Below are 21,241 nucleotides of genomic sequence, written 5' to 3' on the forward strand. Positions count from 1 at the left end.
TTACCAGACGCTCCGGTAACCACCGAGCTTCATTCTCCTCTTGTGAAAAAACACAAACATGTCCTTGACCCCATATTAAAACAGGATTGGGACCCTTCCATAATCTCGAGCAGGGATCTTTCCATTTCACTTGAGCAAAAGTCGCTTGGGTGCCACTGTGCCAAAATCTATCTGCGGCAGACTGCTCACGTACATCCATATTTAAAAAGTTCAGAACAAAAAGATCATGATTTAATGCATTATGTGGTGATTGAGGGTAAATTTCTTCCTTTTTTATTTTTATTTTTTGAAGTTGTATTTTAAGACTGCTATGAGCCCTTTATACAATACCTTGTCCCTGAGGATTATAAGGAATACCTGTTTTATGTACGATTTCCCATTGGGTACAAAATTGTTGAAATGCCTTACCACTATATCCAGAACTATTATCAGTTTTAATAATTTTTGGTATACCCATGTACGAAAAACACCTCAAGCAGTGCATAATTACATGTTTTGTAGCTTCCCCAGGTTGTGCACTAGCCATTAAAAATCCTGAATAAGTGTCAATGGTCACATGTACATATTTTAATTTGCCAAATTCTGCAATAAGAGTAACATCCATTTGCCATAGATGATTAGGAAGAAGACCTTGAGGGTTTACCCCTAAGTGAGGGACTGGAAAATATTTTGGACATACCCCCACATTGTTTAACTATGATGAGCTGCTTCTTTGGCAAGATTGAATTGCTTTCTTAAGGTTTTACTATTTTGATTATGAAGAGCATGTGACTGTTGAACCATTTCCACTTGGGATAATGCTACTATCTTTGTTAACTTATCAGCCATTACATTACTCCTCAGCTAAAGGACCAGGAAGATTGGAGTGAGCTTTAATATGGCCCACAAAGCATGCAGCTTTCTTTTGTGAATAGCGTCTTGAATTTCTTGAAACATTTTGACTTGATTGTTGTTAGTTCCAATATCTTCACCAAAAGTGTTACTATTCAAAGGAGTCAAGGACATAGATGTTCTTTCCTGAAACATATCCTTCATTAGGTTACTCAGAGAAAAAGCATTTTCAGGATTTAGTATTTTCACTTCATTAGCTTTAACTCCTGATGTTATTAGCTGTGATATTTAGCACTGATTTCTTTTTCTTTTTTTTTTTTTTAAAGATTTATTTATTTATTATGTATACAGTGTTCTGCCTGCATGTGTCCCTGCAGGCCAGAAGAGGGCACCAGATCTCATTACAGGTGGTTGTGAGCTGCCATGTGGTTGCTGGGAATTGAACTCAGGACCTCTGGAAAAGCAGTCTTATTTACGTGCTCTTAACCACTGAGCCATCTCTCCAGCCCCTAGCACTGATTTCTTATAAGGAACTTTCAGGTGAAGCTTTTTTTTTTTTTAAGACAAATTTTTCTGGAGTTTGTTTCCCATTATAAAGCAGTCATTTCTTTTTTGAATGTCTGTTTCCTTGTCTCTTTATTAGATTTGCAAAGGAATTACTCATTGCAGGCAGTTTGTTCAAAAGGCAAAGAACTTTAATTTCAACATAAGTTTCTTCATATCTAAGACAACGTTCAGTATATAAACTGCTTTCCCTTGTTTTCTTAAGGATTTTAAAGTGGCTTGTTTGCTCTTATAGGTAGCTTTTTGTGGTCCAACTACTGTAAAAAACTTTGCACAGTTATTAGGGTAAATAAGGCATTTTACCAATGGAGCCCCAAATCTCGAAGCTCCTAGTTCCATATCTTTTCAATTTTTCATTGGAACTGACACTTAAACTTAGACGATTTTCCTTCTTATTCTTTTAAAAGCTGTATTTTAAGTTTACCATGAACGTATTTTCGAGCTGACAAAAGTGTTTCAGGGCAATGTCGCAATCTTTAGCGGAAAAACTACCTTTCCCAGAATGCATTTCCCTTATATCAGTCCCTGTTGCAAGCTAGCTTTTGGACTTTATTTCCCATAGTTCTTTTTGGGTCCGGGAGTCAACCTCCAGTACTTTTACCAGACTTGCTTACGAAGTTTTTGCTTTTGCAACAAGAGATTTGAACCAATAGTTTTAAGTTTTCAATTATGGGACATTGAGAGATTTCTGTTCTCTCCTCAGCTGGCTTTAACAGGTGTTTCTCCTTCATCAGACACGGGCCGGATCAGAACCACACCTGCCTCGTTATTGCGCATTGAGGCTGGCAACTTTCCTCAGGGCTTGTGCTTGCCTTAGCCAGTCAGTGAAAAACAACATTTTACAGCAGAGCTTTTCCATGGCTCCTTTGGAGAGACTTTCTCCCACTGATCTTTATCTCATTTTGCTTGTTCCTTCCCCACCCCACCCCTCCATGCAGAGCTTCAGGTATCTGTCTGCGGCTCTGTTCCTCTGCTAGCTGCCTTTGGAGGTACGGGCTTTCTTCCCCCTGAATCTGCCTCAGATTCTAGCAACTTTTTCAGGTCATGCATTTTCTGGGGAGGAATCTGTCCCCTCTGTTTCTTCAGAGTCTTTCTCCCTGACAGTACCCAGTTTGGTCTCAGTTTATCACCTCTACCCCAACAACAGTTTCCAACACTACACTGGCAGCTTTCCCTGCTACTGAAGGTAGGGGCTTTTTGTCCGTTTCTGTTTTCGGGGTCTGTGAGGTTTGTGTTCATAAATCAAGTTTCTGCTTTTCTAACGGGAGGTTTTTGCCATCTCTAAACTCCCATTAGGACAGGTGTTTTGCCTCATCAGGCCTTCACCTGGCCCAGTCCCCCAGTGGGTTGTGTTTGTTTGTCCCTGTGCTCAAAGACAGAGCTTATGCCAGAGGCAATCACCCCTCAGGGCTACAGTCCCTCATCTCACCGGAAGTCAGTTGAAACAAAGCTTTTCTCAAAGAGATGCTTTCTCTGACAGAAAAGAAAGCCTTACTCCTGGATAGTTCTCTCCTGCTCTAGCTGGGCTTTTTCCCCAGACAGCGTTCTGACTCGCCAGCACAGCTGCTTCAGACACGGTTCAGCTTTACTGTTTTCCCAGAAAGGTCCTTTCTCTGATAGGAAAGCTTTTCTCAGATTTCTTTTTGCAGCTGTGGACCTATCAACCCGGGACTTGTAGGAAAGTGGACAACTGTGCCGTTCCCACCGGCTTTAGCTTTGTTTGTTCATTAGCAATCTTCCCCTGGGTCCTGCACCTTCCTGCCTCAGCTCTGTGCTCCAGGAAGTTCACAACTGCAGGAACCCTAGTATCCGGGAAATGCAATCCAGAGATATTGGCCAGTCGCTTCTGGGTTTTTGCTCAGAAGCGAGGATACAATGCTAACAGCTTGCATTGCTTCAGGGGATCTTTGCATTAGGACGATTAGGAGCACCTTTTCATTCTGAAACCCTCACTCAGAAACAAAACCCTTGATGCCTCAGCTCGGCTGTAATTGAAAAGCTTGGCTTTTTTGCTTTTTCCAGGTAAAGTTTCCTGCCCTATCGGGTTCTTTATGGTTCTTCACCCACACTCTCGCAAGCGTTTCCCTCAGGGTACTCTGACCCACTGTCTTTTACTAGCGTGAAGAGACAGAGTTTAGAAGAGGTTTTTAGGAACTCCATCCCTGCCTCCTGCATTGCAGGGAGGATTTTTAAAGTTTGAAAGAGAACTTAGAGAGGTTTTACAGTCTTAAGAGGTTTGTTGTTTTCCCTTAGAGCGAATCACAGGTGGTCCTCGTAGCTGGTCCACAGTCAGGATGAATCTCTGTCACCCACCAGTCCCATAGCCGCTCAGACCCAACCGAGTAAACACAGAGACTTATATTGCTTACAAACTGTATGGCCGTGGCAGGCTTCTTGCTAACTGTTCTTATATCTTAAATTAATCCATTTCCATAAATCTATACCTTGCCACGTGGTTCGTGACTTACCAGCATCTTCACACGTGGCTTGTTATGGTGGCGGCTGGCAGTGTCTCCTTCCGCCTTCCTGTTCTTTCTTTTCTCCTCTGTTAGTCCCGCCTATACTTCCTGCCTAGCCACGGGCCAATCAGTGTTTTATTTATTGACCAATCAGAGTTATTTGACATACAGACCATCCCACAGCACCTCATACTAATATCTTCAGGTGATTCTAGTTTGTCCTTCTGAGAGTTCTGAAAGGCTTTAGTTTTGTAAGTTTGAGAGCTTTTGAGAAAGGTTAAAGCTTTTTAGAGAGTTTTCCCAAGAGAGAAAGACCAACTTTACCCAAAACTTCTCAATTTTAAACTTTTTGGCTTCTTACACATTTTTGCCTCAGGGAGAAAATACTTTCTCCTGCCACTTGGACTTAGCATTTCAGCTGTCGCCAGGTCAAAAGTTTCCATGAACTTTTTCTTCCCCATAAACTCAGAGCTTTTTTACTACCCGTAAAGCTCAAAAGATTTTTTTCCCAGTTTGCATTCATAGCCCCCAAAGTTAGAAAATTGTTTTTCTGTCTAGTTGCCTTACTTATATTTTTCTACATGATCTTATACTTCTAAGTTTTTCTTTATATTACTACACTATGCCTTATATTTTTCACAGATAGAAAATGAGAAAGGGATAGAAGATAGAAAATTTTGACAGAAGAGAATTTTGCGCTGCAGCATCGCGCACATCCTTCCAGTCGGTTTTTCCTTTTCTCTCAAGGATAAAACCCTTGCTCCTCAATAATATATATATAAAGTATATATATATAAATTTTTTTCCATAACACTGGCATGCCACTTTCCACTGGCAGGGCTGACTCACATTTTCGCTAAAAACTCTGTAATAAAACTATTATTTTTTCTTTAGTCCCTATTACTTTGTCTTTAGTCCCCCCTTTTTTTTCTTTTTCTTTCTTTTCTTTTTTTTAATATATTTTATTTTATTTTTATGTGCATTTGTGTTTTTGCCACGGGTGTCAGGGTCTCCTGAAACCGGAGTTACAGACAGGTGTGAGCTGCCATGTGGTTGCTGGGAATTGAACTCAGGACCTCTGGAAGAAGAGTCAGCACTCTTAACCCCTGAGCCATCTCTCCAGCCCCTCTTTCTTTTTTACTTTAGTTCCTGTTCATGGCGCCATTCTGCGGGGCGTTTACCCACCAACCCCACAGCTCCCAAAGTTTTCTTGAGTGCGAGCAGCAGGAAATATTAGATAGAAGGATTTAGATTGTGGAGATGAGCAGATAGAAAATAAAGGATAGCCTCGAGAGGGCCTGGAACCTTTTCCAATGGGCCCGGCTGTCTCTGCCCCAGGGTATTTATAGAGACACCAAGGGGTGGAGCAAAAGACCTCCTCCCCCAGCACATCCAAGTGCAGACCATCTCAGACACCTGCACTCAGGCCCATGGTCCTAATCATCCTCTATGCGGACCTTCTGGGTAAAGCCACGAGGAACCTGAAAACGGGCTTCCACAGGGCTGCTGCACAGCTGTACCTGTGCAGGTACTGAGGGCTGCTGCACAGCTGTACCTGTGCAGGTACTGAGGGCTGCTGCACAGCTGTACCTGTGCAGGTACTGAGGGCTGCTGCACATCTGTACCTGAGCAGGTTCTGAGGGCTGCTGCACAGCTGTACCTGTCCAGGTATTGAGGGCTGCACGGCTGTACCTGAGCAGGTACTGAACCTGAGCAGGTACTGAGGGCTGCTGCATGGCTGTACCTGAGCAGGTACTGAACCTGAGCAGGTACTGAGGGCTGCATGGCTGTACCTGAGCAGGTACTGAGGGCTGCTAGCATGGAGGTGTTTAGAGCTATAGCCGCAGATTCCTCCTTCAGACCCACAGACCCAACTACCACAGCTGTCCCAGGCCGTCCGCTCACCACATCAAGTGTCAGGTCTCCTCTGTTCCCTGTCCCTTTCCCAGCAGTATCTTAGGGCAAACCATTCCCATCTGGAACTCTTCCCACTCACTCTGATTCTCATTTTATCTTACTTATTTTTTTTATTTTTTAATATATAGCTAAGGATGGCCTTGAACTTAAAAAATTATTTATTAGTATTGCATGTGTTGTAGTTTTGTTTTTTTTTTTTTTACTCTTTTGACTCTTTGCTCTTTTGGGAGGTCCGACACACACCTACCAAATAAATACACACTGGAGACTTATTACTTATAAATGTCTGGCCTTAGCTTGGTTTATTTCTAGCCAGCTTTTCTTAAATTATCCCATCTACCTTTTGCCTCTAGGATTTTACCTTTCTCTGTTTTTTTATATCTTTTCTTTCCTTCTTACTCCATGTCTGGCTGCATAGCTGGCCCTTTCTTTTCTCGGTCCTTCATCTTCTCTTCCCAGATTTCTCCTTCTATATATTCTCTCTGCCTGCCAGCCCCGCCTATCCTTTCTCCCACCTTGCTATTGGCCGTTAAGCTCTTTATTAGACCATCAGGTGTTTTAGACAGGCACAGTAACACAGCTTCACAGAGTTAAACAAATGCAACATAAAAGAATGCAGCACATCTTAGCATCATTAAACAAAGGTTCCACAGCATAAATGAATGTAACACACACCTTAAAACAATATTCCACAACAGTGTGTGTTCATGCATGCATGTGTGTGTGTGGTGTATACATGTGAGGGTGAAATTTGTGCTTGTACCTGTGTCCATGAATGTGCATGTGTTCATGCATATGTGTGCATGGAGTGAGTGTGTGTGCATGAGTATGAGTGAAGTGTGCACGTATGTGTGCTCATGAATGTGTGTGTGCATATGTGTGTACATGTGCACAGGGTTAGTGTATGTGCATGCATGTGGGGATCTGAGGGTGACTTTGTAGCATTCTCTGCTCTTTCGCGGATCCTGGTTGACAGGGCTGTCATGCCTGTGTGAAGCTTTGCTGCTGCTGAGCCATCTCTCCAGCCTCTCAATTTATTCTAAGATTTTTTTATTGTATTTATTTCGTGGAGGAGAAAGAATGCACATGAAGACCAGAGCCAAGCCTCGGGAGTCCATCCTCTGCTGTACCTGGCTGCACTAAACCTACCAGCCAAGGTCACCTGATACGGCCGCGAGGAATTCACCCAGGCCGGTTGGAGGGGCCACAGCACAATTGAGGCTGTGACAGTTTTATTGAGAGCACTCAGACTTTTTGTACCTTTATAGAAACAGAATATAATGGCAATTGTCAGGACCAATACAGTTATGGTTGCCAGGACCCAGTGAAGTTGGCAAGTCATACAGGGCACACAAGATTAATGTCTAAGACCAAGTGTCCTGTCAAGCTTCCGTGACTGCTAAGGGAGCATACAGAGAAACACAAAGCGGCCTGAACACTTCACTGCCTGAGGGAGTGCATCAGTCTCTCAGGAACTGGAAGGCACACAGTGCCCCAGGAGCCACAGACTGTAGCCTGAAAAACCCAAGACATCTGCCTTTCAAGGTGGCCAGGCCAAGCCAGCTCCATGGTTCCCTGCACTTTCCTGCCGCCATGCAGGTCCTAGGGATCATGGGGTCATCAGGCTTGCTGAAATTAGCCTCTACCTGCTGAGCCATCTCACTGGCCCTGGTTCTCAGTCCCAGATGTAGATGTAACTAACCGTCTTATTAAATAAGAAACACAGAAACAATGTAAAAGAGAAAGCCGAGAGGTCAGAGCTCAGAGCTAAAATCTCACCCTTCCGCCTGCGGTGTCCCAGCTTCCCGAAAGAGGCTACTTCCTGTCTGTACGTCTTTTTTATAGTATTATTGTTCTGCCTTCTCATTGGTTGTAAACCCAAACACGTGACTGCCTCGTCACTGTCTGAATGTACAGCCCCCTAGGTCTTAAAGGCATATGTCTCCAATGCTGGCTGTATCCCTGAACACACAGAGATCTATGGGATTAAAGGCATGTGCCACCACCGCCACACTCTGTCTATGGCTCTAATAGCTCTGACTCCCAGGCAACTTTATTTATTAACATACAATCAAAAATCACATTTCAGTACAATTAGAATACCACCACATTTCTCCTTTTCTATTTTAATAAAAAAAAGCAAAAGGTTATAACTAACAAAAGAAAAACTATATACAAAAGTACAATAACTATATACAATATATACAAGTAATAAATACCTAACCAGGTATTTGACAAATCAGAGAAATAATTCCATTATCTATCCTATTTTGGTAAATCTAAGATGTATCTAATGCACTTTCTATCCTAATTAATTTTCAACTATAACTAACTAATCTTCAACCATAACTAACTAATCTTCAACTCCCTCAGAGACCCAAGAAGGGAATAATATTAGCTAACAAAAATAAAAACAGGAAGTGCATGCAAGCAACTTCCAAAAAATTTGTGAGTTGACAGAAACAGCCAGCTGCCTGGGCAGTCACCTGAGGTTTCTCCGCAGTGTTGGGGCATCATCTTCAGCCTATAGGCTTAGTGTATCTGACAGACTCATTTGTGATGTAGGATGTACACAAGGTCAACAGTTCAACCTCACATTGGGTGAGAGCAGTCCACGTACCAGAAACACCTGAATTCCACTAGTGTCCTGTCATGATTCAGGATTTTAAATTCTAGAAATTGTTGACAGTTTTTGAATTCATCTGTCCATTTTTCTTGGCTGTGTATATATGGCTTCATCTCAGCATCCCCTTCTTCTCCACATCCCTCTATTAAATGCCAGTCTACTTTCGAGAGGCATGAGCTTTCAGCTGCTGTTCCATTGTACAACAGAAGCCATCGGCCCTCTGCCTTTTAAGCTGCCTTCGAAGAAAAGGGCACCGTACCTTTTCCGGATGCGAAGGCCACTTCAGGGATGGGGCCATATTGTCCTGGCCTCAGAAGATGCCTTTTGATAAAGCCATAACCACACTTGTTTTGGCAAGAATCAGTAGTCCCTTGTTTCGTGTTCTGTCTGTCCATTTGATTCGAGGATACTCTGTTGTCCAGTGGCTAACTTTTGCCACAATGAAAGTTGACTCCATATGCAGTTTCTTCAATGCCCATATTTTCTCTGAAGTAGATTAGTACTGCCAGGAGCTGACATGTCTCAAAAAAGAAAAATTTTCTAAGTTATTTAAACATTTTAAATGCCATATTCTGTAGATCTCTGAAGGGTTTGAAGATGACCTGTCTAAAATATCTCTGCTCAATTTTTAAAACATATCTAATATGACTACAAGTTCTATTGTAATGTCTAACTACTAACTTTCATTTCTTTATATCCTAATAGTTGATAATAATAACATTCAAGGATCAGAAATTTGCATTACATTGTTAAATGAATGGTATAAATACAATTAGAAATATACATATAGCATTTTCTAACAATATCAGTTTCAAATTTGTATACAATATAAAACAATTCAATCCAATGTAAAGTATTAGTAATTGTCTTTTTCTTTTCTTTCTTTCTTTTTTTTTTTAAACAAGAACCTTAAATCTAATCTCCTTTGCTTAGCCTTTTTCTTAACCCTTGACAATAACTTGTAACCAACCCCCCTAAATACTGAAAATTATCCCAGACCCAAAACCCATTAAAAAGACCAAAAAACCACCTGCCCCACACCACCTCTTTGGGAATGTGGGCGTCGTAGTCTTAAAATTGCTTCCTGCTGGGTATGGGCGAAGTTTTCTTTATCCTGAAAGAAAAATTTTAGGTTAATTGTCAAATTCTAGGAGAGGTAACTATATCCTTCATTATCCAGTCTGTGTATAATGCCAAAGTTCAGGGTTTATCTCAAGTCCTTATTCAAGTAGTCTTTGAGACTGGATCATTTCAGCTAGCCCTCTCAAAATTGCTCTGAGCACCTTGTAGTTCAAAGCTGATCTGTGGATGATATTTGTCAGCTTAATGATATTATTATTGTCCATGTGTCCGGTGAGCGTCACCAGCCTAGGTTAAACCATCTCCGGGCTCTCAGTGTCCTTCACATTGCCAGGGACCACTCACCAGTGCTTTTTAAATAACAGATTGTGTGCTAAATGTTTTGGTTACAGTCCACTCCCGCCTCCCCAATCCTGCTTGTCAGAGCTTCGGGGAGGCAGGAGCATGTCTGTGGATACCTGTTGGAGCTTCGGGGAGGCAGGAGCGTGTCTGTGGATACCTGTTGGAGCTTTGGGGAGGCAGGAGCGTGTCTGTGAATACCTGTCAGAGCTTCGGGGAGGCAGGAGCGTGTCTGTGGATACCTGTCGGAGCTTCGGGGAGGCAGGAGCGTGTCTGTGGATACCTGTCTCTGCATTCCTTCCTGATCTCATGCTCCTCACTGACTAGGATAGCCGTGACTCAGGACTAGTAAAGGGACAAATGGGCACACAGGTCAGCACCCGCAGCAGGCAGGCACCTAAGGCCCCTGAGGCTCAGCAAAGTTTGCCACAGTTATCTAGATAAATCTGCTACCGGAGCAGGCAGGACCTGCCTCTGCCGTCTCCGCTCTCACCCCGGCTCACAGAGCAGATCTGATGGCTGTGAGTGGGAACTCCAGCTGCCTGCAGGGCGCCTTCAGTCTTCCGGGGAGTCTCCCCACTTTGCCATTGTCGATGAGAATGCCTCTGTGACCTGTCGCTTTGAGCAGTTAGTGGAAATTGGAGAGTGAAGCTCAGGCCTTTCAGACTTGGAAGCATCTGCAGTGCCCATGCCCATTGGGCCGTATCTGAGTGTCTCCACTTTCTCTCTAATAATTCTCCAGAAACCTGCTCAGCACCTTTGTGCTTTCAGAGGTTCGGGTGGCCAGAGTTGGGTGCTGTGATGTGTTACACAGATATCCAGGAGGTAGATGGCCTGTTTTGCTCTTTCGGGAGCCCAGCACTGCCTTCCGGAGCTATCCTGGAGGACTCCTTCCTTCCCGTGGTGTCAAGCATACAGTGGTTCTCACTGCAGCCCCCAGGCCCCTGTATCAGTTCTCATCCTTCCCTATCCTCGGCCCAGTGAAGCAGGCCCAGCAGGCCAGGGTATGCAGAGGGAGCCACGGCCACCACCCTCTCCTCACCTCTGGCTCTTCTCTCCCCAGAACCGGTTCTCCGACTATGAGAAGCGAAAGGTAAGGCCCTCCCTGCCACTTTCCCTCTGAAAGATCGCAGCTCCTCAGAGACTTGGGGGACAGCTTCCTCCTGGCTTGCTTTAGACATAGAAGGCAGGCAGCTTGTCCCCACAGGAGCAGAAGATGCTGGAGAAGCTGGAGTTTGAGCGGCGCCTGGACCTCGGGCAGCGAGAGCATGCCGAGCTGCTGCAGCAGAGCTACAGTCACAAGGATGAGATCCTGCAGTCAGTCAAGCAGGTGAGTGACCACACACCGGCCTGTGCCCCTGTGCCCCGGGGAGTGACCACACAGCAGCCTGAGCCCCTGTGCCCCGGGGAGTGACCACACAGCAGCCTGAGCCCCTGTGCCCCGGGGAGTGACCACACAGCAGCCTGAGCCCCGGGGAGTGACCGCACACCTGAGCCCCGGGGAGTGACCACACACCAGCCTGAGCCCCGGGGAGTGACCACACAGCAGCCTGAGCCCCAGGGGAGTGACCGCACACCAGCCTGAGCCCCGGGGAGTGACCACACAGCAGCCTGAGCCCCGGGGAGTGACCGCACACCTGAGCCCCGGGGAGTGACCACACACCAGCCTGAGCCCCGGGGAGTGACCACACACCTGAGCCCCGGGGAGTGACCGCACACCTGAGCCCCGGGGAGTGACCGCACACCTGAGCCCCGGGGAGTGTCCACACACCAGCCTGAGCCCCGGGGAGTGTCCACACACCTGAGCCCCGGGGAGTGTCCACACACCAGCCTGCCTGTGTCCCAGGAAAGTGGCAGAGCAGGGGATTGAGCTGTCCCACCATCCCCTGGAAGCAGGAATGGAAGTCCTGACTAGATACCCTGGCCGGCCTCCTTGGGTACAGTGGACACTCATAGGCCTAGTGGGGAGGGAGGGACGAGCCCAAGGTCACAGAGGGCACGTAGGAAGTGAGATGGGAACTCCACTGTCCTTCCTCCAGTCAAGCCCCGACTGCATGCATCGGGTCCTGTGCCTCCCCCGCTGCAGGAGCAGACGCGGCTGGAGCAGGGCCTGAGTGAGCGCCAGCGCTGCCTCGATGCAGAGCGGCAGCAGCTGCGGGAGCAGCTGAAGCAGACCGAGCAGAGCATCGCCAGCCGCATCCAGAGACTCCTGCAGGACAATCAGAGGTCAGTCTGGCCAGCCCCAGATGCCCTGGGGGCAGGACAGTCTTCACCCTGCCCAGGCATTCCTCTGCCAGGATCCAGGGAAGGCGGGTCAGTGCTCTGATTTGCAGAGAGCCTATCCTGGGGATTGCAGACCGGGCTCCGTCCCAGGACTGCTGACTGCACTTCTCCCCAAGGCCCATTTCCCTTCTCCACATTAGCAGGTGAAAATCACAGCCTGCTCCTGCAGGTGGCTTCCAAGTATTCTGTTTCCTGAGGGCTAACCTATAGGTAACAAACTGTCTTACATAGGGACTACCAAGAGCCGTTTGTGATGGAGATGGAGAGAAAGGAGCCGAGTAGAAATCTCAAGTCTGAAAACATTGGGTTAGGGGTCCACCATAGGAAGATTCTAGAAACTGGCTATAGCCACATGCTCCACGAGCCCCTGCTTCCTTCTTCCCTGCCTTGGGTCCTCTTTCTTCTGTCATCTGTCAGTGACAAAGTGAGTGAGTGCAGGAAAGGAGACACTGGCTGGTGCTTCTGTGCCAGGCGCTCTGTGTTCCCACACTTGTGGTCTTTTCCAAGACAAGTTTCTCTGTGTAGCCCTGGCTGTCATGGAACTCGTTCTGTAGACCAGACTGGCCTCGAACTCTGAGATCGCTGGCCTTTGCCTCCCAAGTGCTGGGATTAAAGGTGTGCACCACCTTATCCAGCCGCCTAAGAAGTGCTTTGACTCTCCTGTCACAGAGAGCCTTAGAGGGCTTCACAGCCTGAGAACAGAGCTCCTGGGTAGTGAGCTCAGCCAGTGTGGTGAGGTGGGCAGCTTGGTTAGAAGCAGCATCACTGGTACTCACAGGGCCCATCTCTGGTTTTTCCCACAGGCAGAAGAAGAGTTCTGAGATTCTGAAGTCACTGGAGAATGAGAGGTGAGTGAGCCTCTAGGACCAGTGTCTAGAGACAGTTCCCAGGGGCACTCCAGCTCTGGGGGACATGGCAACCTAGGGTGCTCACTGCTCTGGGGAGTGGATACCCTGGGGCGCTCACAGCTCTGGGGAAAGGGAGCCATGGGCTCCTCCCTTGTACTGGGAAGTCTCCCTGGTGCTCTAGGAGAATTACCTCTTGGCATCTAGTTAATAATAGCTCTTCTTTTAGTTTCTTTTTTTTTTTAATTTTTTAAAATTTATTTATTATGTATACAGTGTTCTGCTGGCATGTATGTCTTCACTCCAGAAGAGGGCACTAGATCTCATTACAGATGGTGTGAGCCACCATGTGGGTGCTGGGGATTGAACTCAGGACCTCTGGAAAAGCAGCCAGTGCTCTTAACCTCTGAGCCATCTCTCCAGCTCTTCTTTTAGTTTCTTAAAATAAATGTACACTCTCAAGAAAAACTGAGAAATATGAAAGAAGGAAGATGGATCTGTAATGCCTGTCTGTATTTTGGCTATAAAACATCTTTAAAAATTCACATTTAGCCAGGCAGTGGTGGCGCTCACCTTTAATCCCAGCACTCGGGAGGCAGAGGCAGATGGATCTCTATGAGTTTGAGGCCAGCCTGGTCTACAGAGTGAGTTCCAGGAAAGGCGCAAAACTACACAGAGAAACCCTGTCTCAAAAAAAAAAAAGAAAAAAAAATTCACATTTAGTCCAGGTACAAGTGGCACACACCTTTAATCCCAGCACTAAGGAGGCAGAGGCAGTCAGGTCTCTGTGAGTTGTAGACCAGCGTGGTCTACAGAGTGAGTTCCAGAACACCCAAGGCTACATACACAGACCCTGTCCTAACCCGGAAATAAATGAATGAAAATTTTTAAAATCCACATTTGTAGAAATAAAAGGAATGTGACCCAAACCACAGCTGCTCAGGTCCCTTAAATAAAGTGAAATATTTGCCTAGAGCAGTAATTCTTTGTGGGTCATGACAAGGAATTTAATAACAGTGGTCGCCTAAGACCATCGGAAAACACAGATATTTACATTCTGATTCATAACAGTAGCAGAGTTACAGTTACGAAGTAACAACGAAAATAATTTTATGGTTGGGGTCACCACAACATGAGGAACTGTATTAAAGGGTCACAGCGTTACCAAGGGTGGGAACCACTGGCCTAGAGCCTCATACATTTCCCGGGCTGCTGTACGTGCTTTGTGATACCTGATACAATGTAGATGCATTTTCCGGCCTGCTGTACCTGCTTTGTGATACCCGATACAATGTAGATGCTGTGCACATAGCAGCCCTGCTCCATTGCTTAGGAGATGGGGGGGACAACACATACTCATGCCAGTATAGACACAAGATTTTTCCAAATAGTACTGATCAGCAGTTGGTTGGACCTGCAGACAGAACCCACAGGTACAAGGACCAACTGTATCCCTCGTTGCTAAAAGTGGGCAGCATCAGAGCAGCGTGGACACAGCTGTAGGCAGAAGTTTCTGTCCCGCCAGCAACTCCCAAATGTCCGCAGCCACTTCCCAAGTAATTGGCTCGGAGGCCTATTAGTAATACTTATAAATGCTCGGCTGGTAGCTCAGACTTATTTCTAACTAGCCCTTACACTTTAATTAACCCATAATTCTTACCTATGTTTAGCCATGTGGCTTGGTACCTTTGCTCAGTACAGCGTTCTCATCTTGCTTCCTCTGCGTCTGCCTGGTGACTCCTGACTCCGTCCTTCCTCTTCCCAGCATTCTCAGCTTGGCTTTCCCACCTAACTTCCTGTCCAGCTACCAGCCAGTCAGCACTCCATTAACCAATTTGAGTGACAAATCTTTACAGTGTACAAGAGGATTATTCCACAGCACACAGTGTAGCTCTTGCAATGTTTTGCAAGTGGAAAGCAAAGGGGCCCATCCCCAGGGTTGTGCTGGGCGTCTGTGGTAGACAGGAATGGTCTTTGTTTTCTCTCTGTCTTGGGATTTACCAAGTTGGCCACTTTGAGGCATTTGTCATCAGAGAAAGTCATAGGTCACCGTTGGCATGAAGCTGTCCTTCTAGCGTTAGGGAAGTGAAGCCAGAGTTCAGAAGGATCAGGAGTTCAAGGCCAGCTTCTACGTAGTGAGTACTCATACCAGGAAGGGACTGAGAGATGGCTCACTAGAGAGCTTCCCACACAGGATGAGGGTCTGAGTTCAGACCATCCTTAGCCTCTGCACAAAACCCAAGCGTGGGAGTGCATCCCGCCATTGCAGGATGGGGGTGGGGTGTGTGTAGAAACAGGAACCTGAAAAGCTCTGGCTGGCCAGCGGGGAGAAACTCATGACTTCAGTTCAATGAGAAACCTTGTCTCAAAGTAAGGTAGGAAGAGATAGAGGGAGACATGCAGCATTGACCTTTGGCCTCCACAAACAATACATGTACACACACTCATACTCACGTGCATGCACACGCACACACACAAGTGTGGTGGTGCACGTCTGTAATCCTAGCACTCAGGATTACAAGCTCAAGACCAACCTGGTCTGCATAAGAAGTTCCAGGCTAGCCTAGGCTATATAGTGAGGCCTGTCCAAAAGAGATAGAAAGACACAAAGATAAATGATGGTGGGAAGGGCCGGCGCCATTGCCTGTCCCCGCCTGAGGCATCTACTGTGACTCTTTCCTGATTCTCCTGGGTCCCACGATAACAGTATTTCTGAGCTGTCCTGGGAACCTCCTCTCCCCAGCCACCTCAGCCCTCACCACAGGAGGGTCTTCAGAATGCTCCCTGGGGTCTGTCCTGCCCAGGCCAGCTGTGTGGCTGCGGAGGCCTCGCCAGTGGGAACTGGTGGCACCATCCATTCCGTCCATTCCGCCACTACTAACAGACCGTGTCTAGTGCTGGGCTAGGCCAGAGGACAGCCCCGTATCAGGTGGCAGTGGTTGGAGCCTCTCGGAGGGTCCAGGCCTTTGAACTAAGTCACACTCAGGAACGTGCAGGGTGCTGAGTGATCGAGGCACTCTTGGCATGTGAGAACACAAAAGCACCCAGCATGCACCGCGTGTGGAAAGTTACCTCTAAGTTTTTTACTCTTATGTCATGGATGTAGTTTTGTGCCCACAACCTTGTTTGTAGAGGCTGGAGAGACGGCTCAGCAGTTACAAGCACTGGCTGCTCTTCCAGAGGACCCGGGTTCAATCCCCAGCACCCAATATGGCGGCTCACAACTGTCTGTAACTCTAGGTCCAGGGGATCTGACAGCCTCTTGTGCCCTGTGGACACTAGGCATGAATGTGGGACGCAGACACACATGTGGGAGAAAAAAAAAAAAAACAACTATATACATGGGGGCTGGAGAGATGGCTCAGCGGTTAAGAGCACTGCTTGTTCTTCCAGAGGTCCTGAGTTTAATTCCCAGCAACCACATGGTGGCTCACAGCCATCTGTAATGAGATCTGGCGCCCTCTTCTGGTCTGCAGGTGTACATGCAGATAGAGCACTGTATACATAATAAATAAATAAAACTATACACATAAAATAATATTTTTAAAACCTCAGAAGGCAGTGGCAACAGCCAGGGCTACACAATAGAGAGACCCTGCGTCAGAACGAGCAAAACAATAAAAACCTTTGAAGCCGTCTCTAGGCTGCTGTCCCCTTAGGCGCCATAAGTGGACATTTTGGGGTGAATGCGAAGATTCAGGTGAGGATGGGACTCTCACAGACCTGTTGGCAGTGTACACTCCTCTGGGCAGCGCACGAAGGTGCCCATTGTCTGAAGTTACCAGCACAACGCGGCCAGTGTCCGTGACCTCAGCCTGCCCTGCCCTTCAGTGGACCAGGATGTTAGGTGTCTTCCTTCCTATGTGTTCATAGTATTGGCTCCTAACGTTGGTGGCCCACTGTCCTCAAGAGTAATCACCTTCTACACGAGATCCTTTGAAGCTAAGGCTCAAGGTTAACAACATCCTCAGATGTGTGTGGTGCTGTGGGCATGCAGCATGGATTGATATATCAGGGCAGACTTCCTGGAGGAGGAAGTGTCTATCTCGTAAGATTCTAGTTGGAATGAATGGATGGGTTTTGATTTTATTTTTTTTTTCTTCCTAGAATAAGAATGGAACAGTTGATGTCCATAACCCAGGAGGAGACAGAGAACCTGAGGCAACGTGAGATCGCCTGTGAGTTGTGGGGTGGGAACAATGAGAGTGCTTGTGGACAGTGCTTGTGGGTACTGTTCCTCTCAGTCTCATGTGGAGGGTACTGAGTGTCCACCCTGAGGAAGGGCAGCCAGGTCTGTTGTGGCGCTCAGGCTCTGGGGTCAGGCAAGCTTGGATTCTGAGTCTCGAGTTTCCTGTCTGTAGAATGGGGGGAAACTACAGTTACCTGCCTGCCACACAGGACTGTCGGGGATCCAATGGGGTCATTCCTGAACATGTCACAAAGCTGCTCTGGCTTCTGCCATTGAGAGCCGGGGTCAGCCTCACGTGGCCACTCTTGCCCTTCCCAATGTGCCCCGTTGGCCCTGGGTTCCACATGGTCAGCGCTGATGTGACTTGATCGAGACCAGCACTGAGAACTTGCAGCCACGTGCCAGGGAAGGCCTCGGAGGCAGTGCCTGTCCTTAGCTGAAATGGAGATTGGCTCACCCCATCTTTGAGGCCTTTGTCATGGAGGGGCCATGCTCGCCACACACGTGCTCACCACACCTACAGAGGGGACAGCTCACTGCCAGCTATGTTCAAGGTCACTGTCACCATCTGTTAAAGAACAGCTGTGGAAATCACCAGATGTTTATTAAGTTAATTTCACAGAGCTGGGACCAGCGTCCAGGGCTTTTGTTTTCAGCCTTTCAAACCTCCCAGTTGCTGTTGCTTTGATTGAACCCAGGGCCTAGCACACGCTAAGCAAGCACACTAGCACTGAGCCACCCTGCCCCTTACGACTTTTATAACTTAGAAAAAAAAATCAACAAGGAAACAGGAGAGCTGGCTCGGTGGTTAGAAGCATAGGCTGCCCTTCCAAAGGACCTGGATTTGAATTCCAGCACTTCTTGGTGACTCACGACCATCTGTAACTCCAGCCCAGGGGATCCAGTGCCCCCTTCTGGTCTCCACAGGCACCGCATGCACGTGGTGCACAGTCACACACGCAGAACACATACACATAAACACATAGACGCAGAACAGCCATACACATAATTTTTTGTATTTTAAAGAATTCAACAAAAAATAACAAAGTGGGGGGTGCTATTTTTGGTTTTTCAAGACAGGGTTTCTCTTTGTAACAGGCCTGGCTGTCCTGGAACTCGCTTTGTAGACCAGGCCTTAAACTCACATAGATCTGCCCACCTGCCTCTGCTTCCTGATTGCTGGGACTAAAGGTGTGCGCCACCAGCACCCAGCAATACAGATTTTTTTATTTTTTTATTTTTTTTATTTTTTTTTGGTTTTTCAAGACAGGGTTTTTCTGTGTAGCTTTGCGCTTTTCCTGGATCTCACTCTGTAGACCACACTGGCCTCAAACTCACAGAGATCCTCCCGAGTGCTGGGATTAAAGATGTGTGCCACTACCGCCCGGCTAGATATGTTTAAGGCTGGGTGCTGGTGTTCATCTGCAGTCAGAGAACTCAGGATGCTGAGGCAGGAGGATGGGAGTCCAAGGCCAGTCTGGCTATTTAGCAAAACTGTCAAGGGAGGAAGGAAGGAAAGAGGAAGGGACTTTGTTAAGAATGACTGTCCAGCAGTGAGCAGGGACCCCCTGGGCCTGTCCTCAGCAGGGAGCCCCAAGAGCAGCCACCTTTTCTCAGCAGCTCACAGCTGTCTCTCTCTCCACAGCCGCCATGCAGCAGATGCTGACCGAGAGCTGTAAGAGCCGCCTCATCCAGATGGCCTATGAGTCTCAGAGGCAGAGCCTGGTCCAGCAGGCCTGTTCCAGGTAAGGTAAGGAAGAGCGTGTGTTCCCGGGTGAGGGCTCCGAGAGAGTCAGCTGGGGGTCCAAGAGTGGAGCGAAAGCTGAGCCCTGACTCCCCAGGCCATCCCAGCCGCGGCAGTGTTACCAGGACAGAGATGGCCGACCTCTGGGCTTCCCCATCTAGACTCGTCATGAGTCAGGGTTGGGCAGCGATGAGTGAAGGCAGCCGTCTACCTCTGGCCCATTCCGTGTGTCGGGGGCTGGCCTGTGTGTGGAGACAGAACTGTTAGCCATCCCCTGTACATCAAAGCTGAGCTTCTGGGGGCACAGTCAAAACAAAACAAACAATTCAAGTCTTGGCCGGGCATGGTGGCACAGGTTTGTTAGGTAGAGCAGGAAGATCGTGGGTAAATTACCTAGTGAATTCAGCACCCATTTGAGCTACATGAGACCCTGTCCACACGCGCGCACACACACACATACACATACACACACACACACACACACACACACACACACACACACACACACACACACGGCTAGAGAGTTGGCTCAGCTGTTTAAAGCGCTGGCTGTACTTGTAGAGAACCAGAGTTCAGTTTGCAACACCCGCATGGTGGCTCCAGTCCTGAGGGACCTGGTGTCCTTCTAGTCTCTGTGGGCACTGCACACATGTGGTGTACTTCTATATATGCAGGCAAACACTCATAAAAATAAGCCTTTTTTAAAAACACCAAAACAGTTTTAAAGTTAATGTGAAGGAAACTTGAAGTGGACGTCTTGATGCTTGGGAAGCCTGAGGCTGCAGGTTCTGTGCCGGTCACCAGCCTTGTAGTCTGAACACAGTACAGCCAGTGCAGAAATGCTGCGAGGACCATTCCAGAAGCTGAGCGGCTCACCAGGACATCAAGAGGTGGTTGGGCCGGAGCTAGGCATCCACTTCAGGGGGTGTTGTGAAAGAGATCCAGTGGAGGACCGGGGTGCTTCTCTGCCAGCTCGGAGCTCTACCCGCTCCTTGATGTCCGTGAGACTGCACGCTGCCCTCTGTAGTGTGCTGAGTGATTGTTTATCTCGGTCTCCCCCAAGGTGCCCAGCACACAGTAGGTGCTCAGGAAATACTCAGTGTGTAACTGCTGTTTTTCTGGCAGCATGGCGGAAATGGACAAGCGGTTCCAGCAGATTCTGTCATGGCAGCAGATGGATCAGAGCAAAGCCATCAGCCAGATCCTTCAGGAGGTAAGCCCTTGCCAGGGGCCTGACTGCAACCTCGGGTGGGACCCAGGGACCTTGTGACCTTGTGACCTGAGCCTCCAGGCACAGCCCTCTGGTCCCTGACTCTAGAGAAGCTCCCCTTGCCTCTCCCACCCTGAGCAGGCGCTCCACCTAAGGACTTTTAGTGCCCAGAGGTGGCTGGCGTCCTGCTCAGGAAGCCCGGGCAGGGCCTCCTCTTTCCACACACTCGCCACTGCCTTCCCCTGTAGCTGAAGCTCAGACGCGGCCACACAGAACCTGATGGATCAAGCAAGGAAGGGCCCCGCTGTGGTCCTGAAGCCTTTTCCCTGAAGCTGGCCCTGATCTGCCCTGCGCTTGTCACGGCCTGTCCCTTTGTCTTTGTGTCGTCCCAGCCCTGCGTAGCCATCTTGTCCACTTCTCTTCCCAGCTCCGCTTTTCCCAAACACGCATGGTTTACCGTCTGTGGGACTTGCTGCCGGGGACCCTGGTCCTCAGGGAGGGCACCTGCCTCTAGTTACGGAGACGCTGGGCATCTGGGTAGACTTGGCACCAGTCACAAGCAGGTCCTCATCTGTGAAATGAGCAGCAGAAACAGGCATGCCAACGTCTGTTGTAGGAATCCAGTGTTCAGGGCTGGACATGTGGCTCAGTGGGTAGACAGATTCCCTAGCATGCCTGAAGACCAAGGTTCCATCCCCAGCACCTCAGGAAATGGTGTGGTGGCATACACCTGTAGTCCTGTCATGGGGGGGTGAATACAGGAGGATCAGAAGTTCAAGGTCATCCTCAGCTACATACAGAGTTGAAGTTTGAGACCAGCTTAGGATACATAAGACCACCTCACCTCAAAAAATAAAGAGTCTTGAGTACCATTCAAAAAGGAGAGAGGAAAAAAGAAAAAAGGACCACTGGTAGATAAGGTGTGGCTGTACCCTCCCCTCTGAGGACCCAGGACTCCAGTCACAGCGGGCGGCAGCATGATTTTGCTGCAAGGCCTTCTGTTCCTCCGAGTTTGGGGCCACCCTTCCCCTCCTGTGGTCTCTGGTGTTCTTCTCATTCTTCAGAATACCACTGTTACCCTGACTCTTCTCAGTCAGTCATACAAACACAGATTCTGATCTGCCCTTTGACCCCAGAGCCCTTAGTAGCACCTT

The 21,241-nt window shown here is 47.8% G+C and overlaps 1 protein-coding gene across 3 annotated transcripts in view; it reads left to right on the top strand.

Annotated features, from left to right (window-relative positions):
- The window catches only part of Lrsam1 (leucine rich repeat and sterile alpha motif containing 1), a 49,491-nt gene that overhangs the window by 16,592 nt on the left and 11,658 nt on the right, over positions 1-21,241 (top strand). For all 3 annotated transcript variants that reach the window (XM_028884755.2, XM_028884757.2, XM_028884756.2), the window contains exons 12-18: positions 10,880-10,909; positions 11,024-11,146; positions 11,903-12,042; positions 12,903-12,947; positions 17,052-17,122; positions 18,779-18,878; positions 20,003-20,090. In XM_028884755.2, the coding sequence (XP_028740588.1) occupies positions 10,880-10,909; positions 11,024-11,146; positions 11,903-12,042; positions 12,903-12,947; positions 17,052-17,122; positions 18,779-18,878; positions 20,003-20,090 (597 nt within the window). The remainder of the gene's footprint in view (positions 1-10,879; positions 10,910-11,023; positions 11,147-11,902; positions 12,043-12,902; positions 12,948-17,051; positions 17,123-18,778; positions 18,879-20,002; positions 20,091-21,241) is intronic.

The sequence above is a fragment of the Peromyscus leucopus genome, chromosome 4, assembly GCF_004664715.2.
Source record: "Peromyscus leucopus breed LL Stock chromosome 4, UCI_PerLeu_2.1, whole genome shotgun sequence".
NCBI lineage: Eukaryota > Metazoa > Chordata > Mammalia > Rodentia > Cricetidae > Peromyscus > Peromyscus leucopus.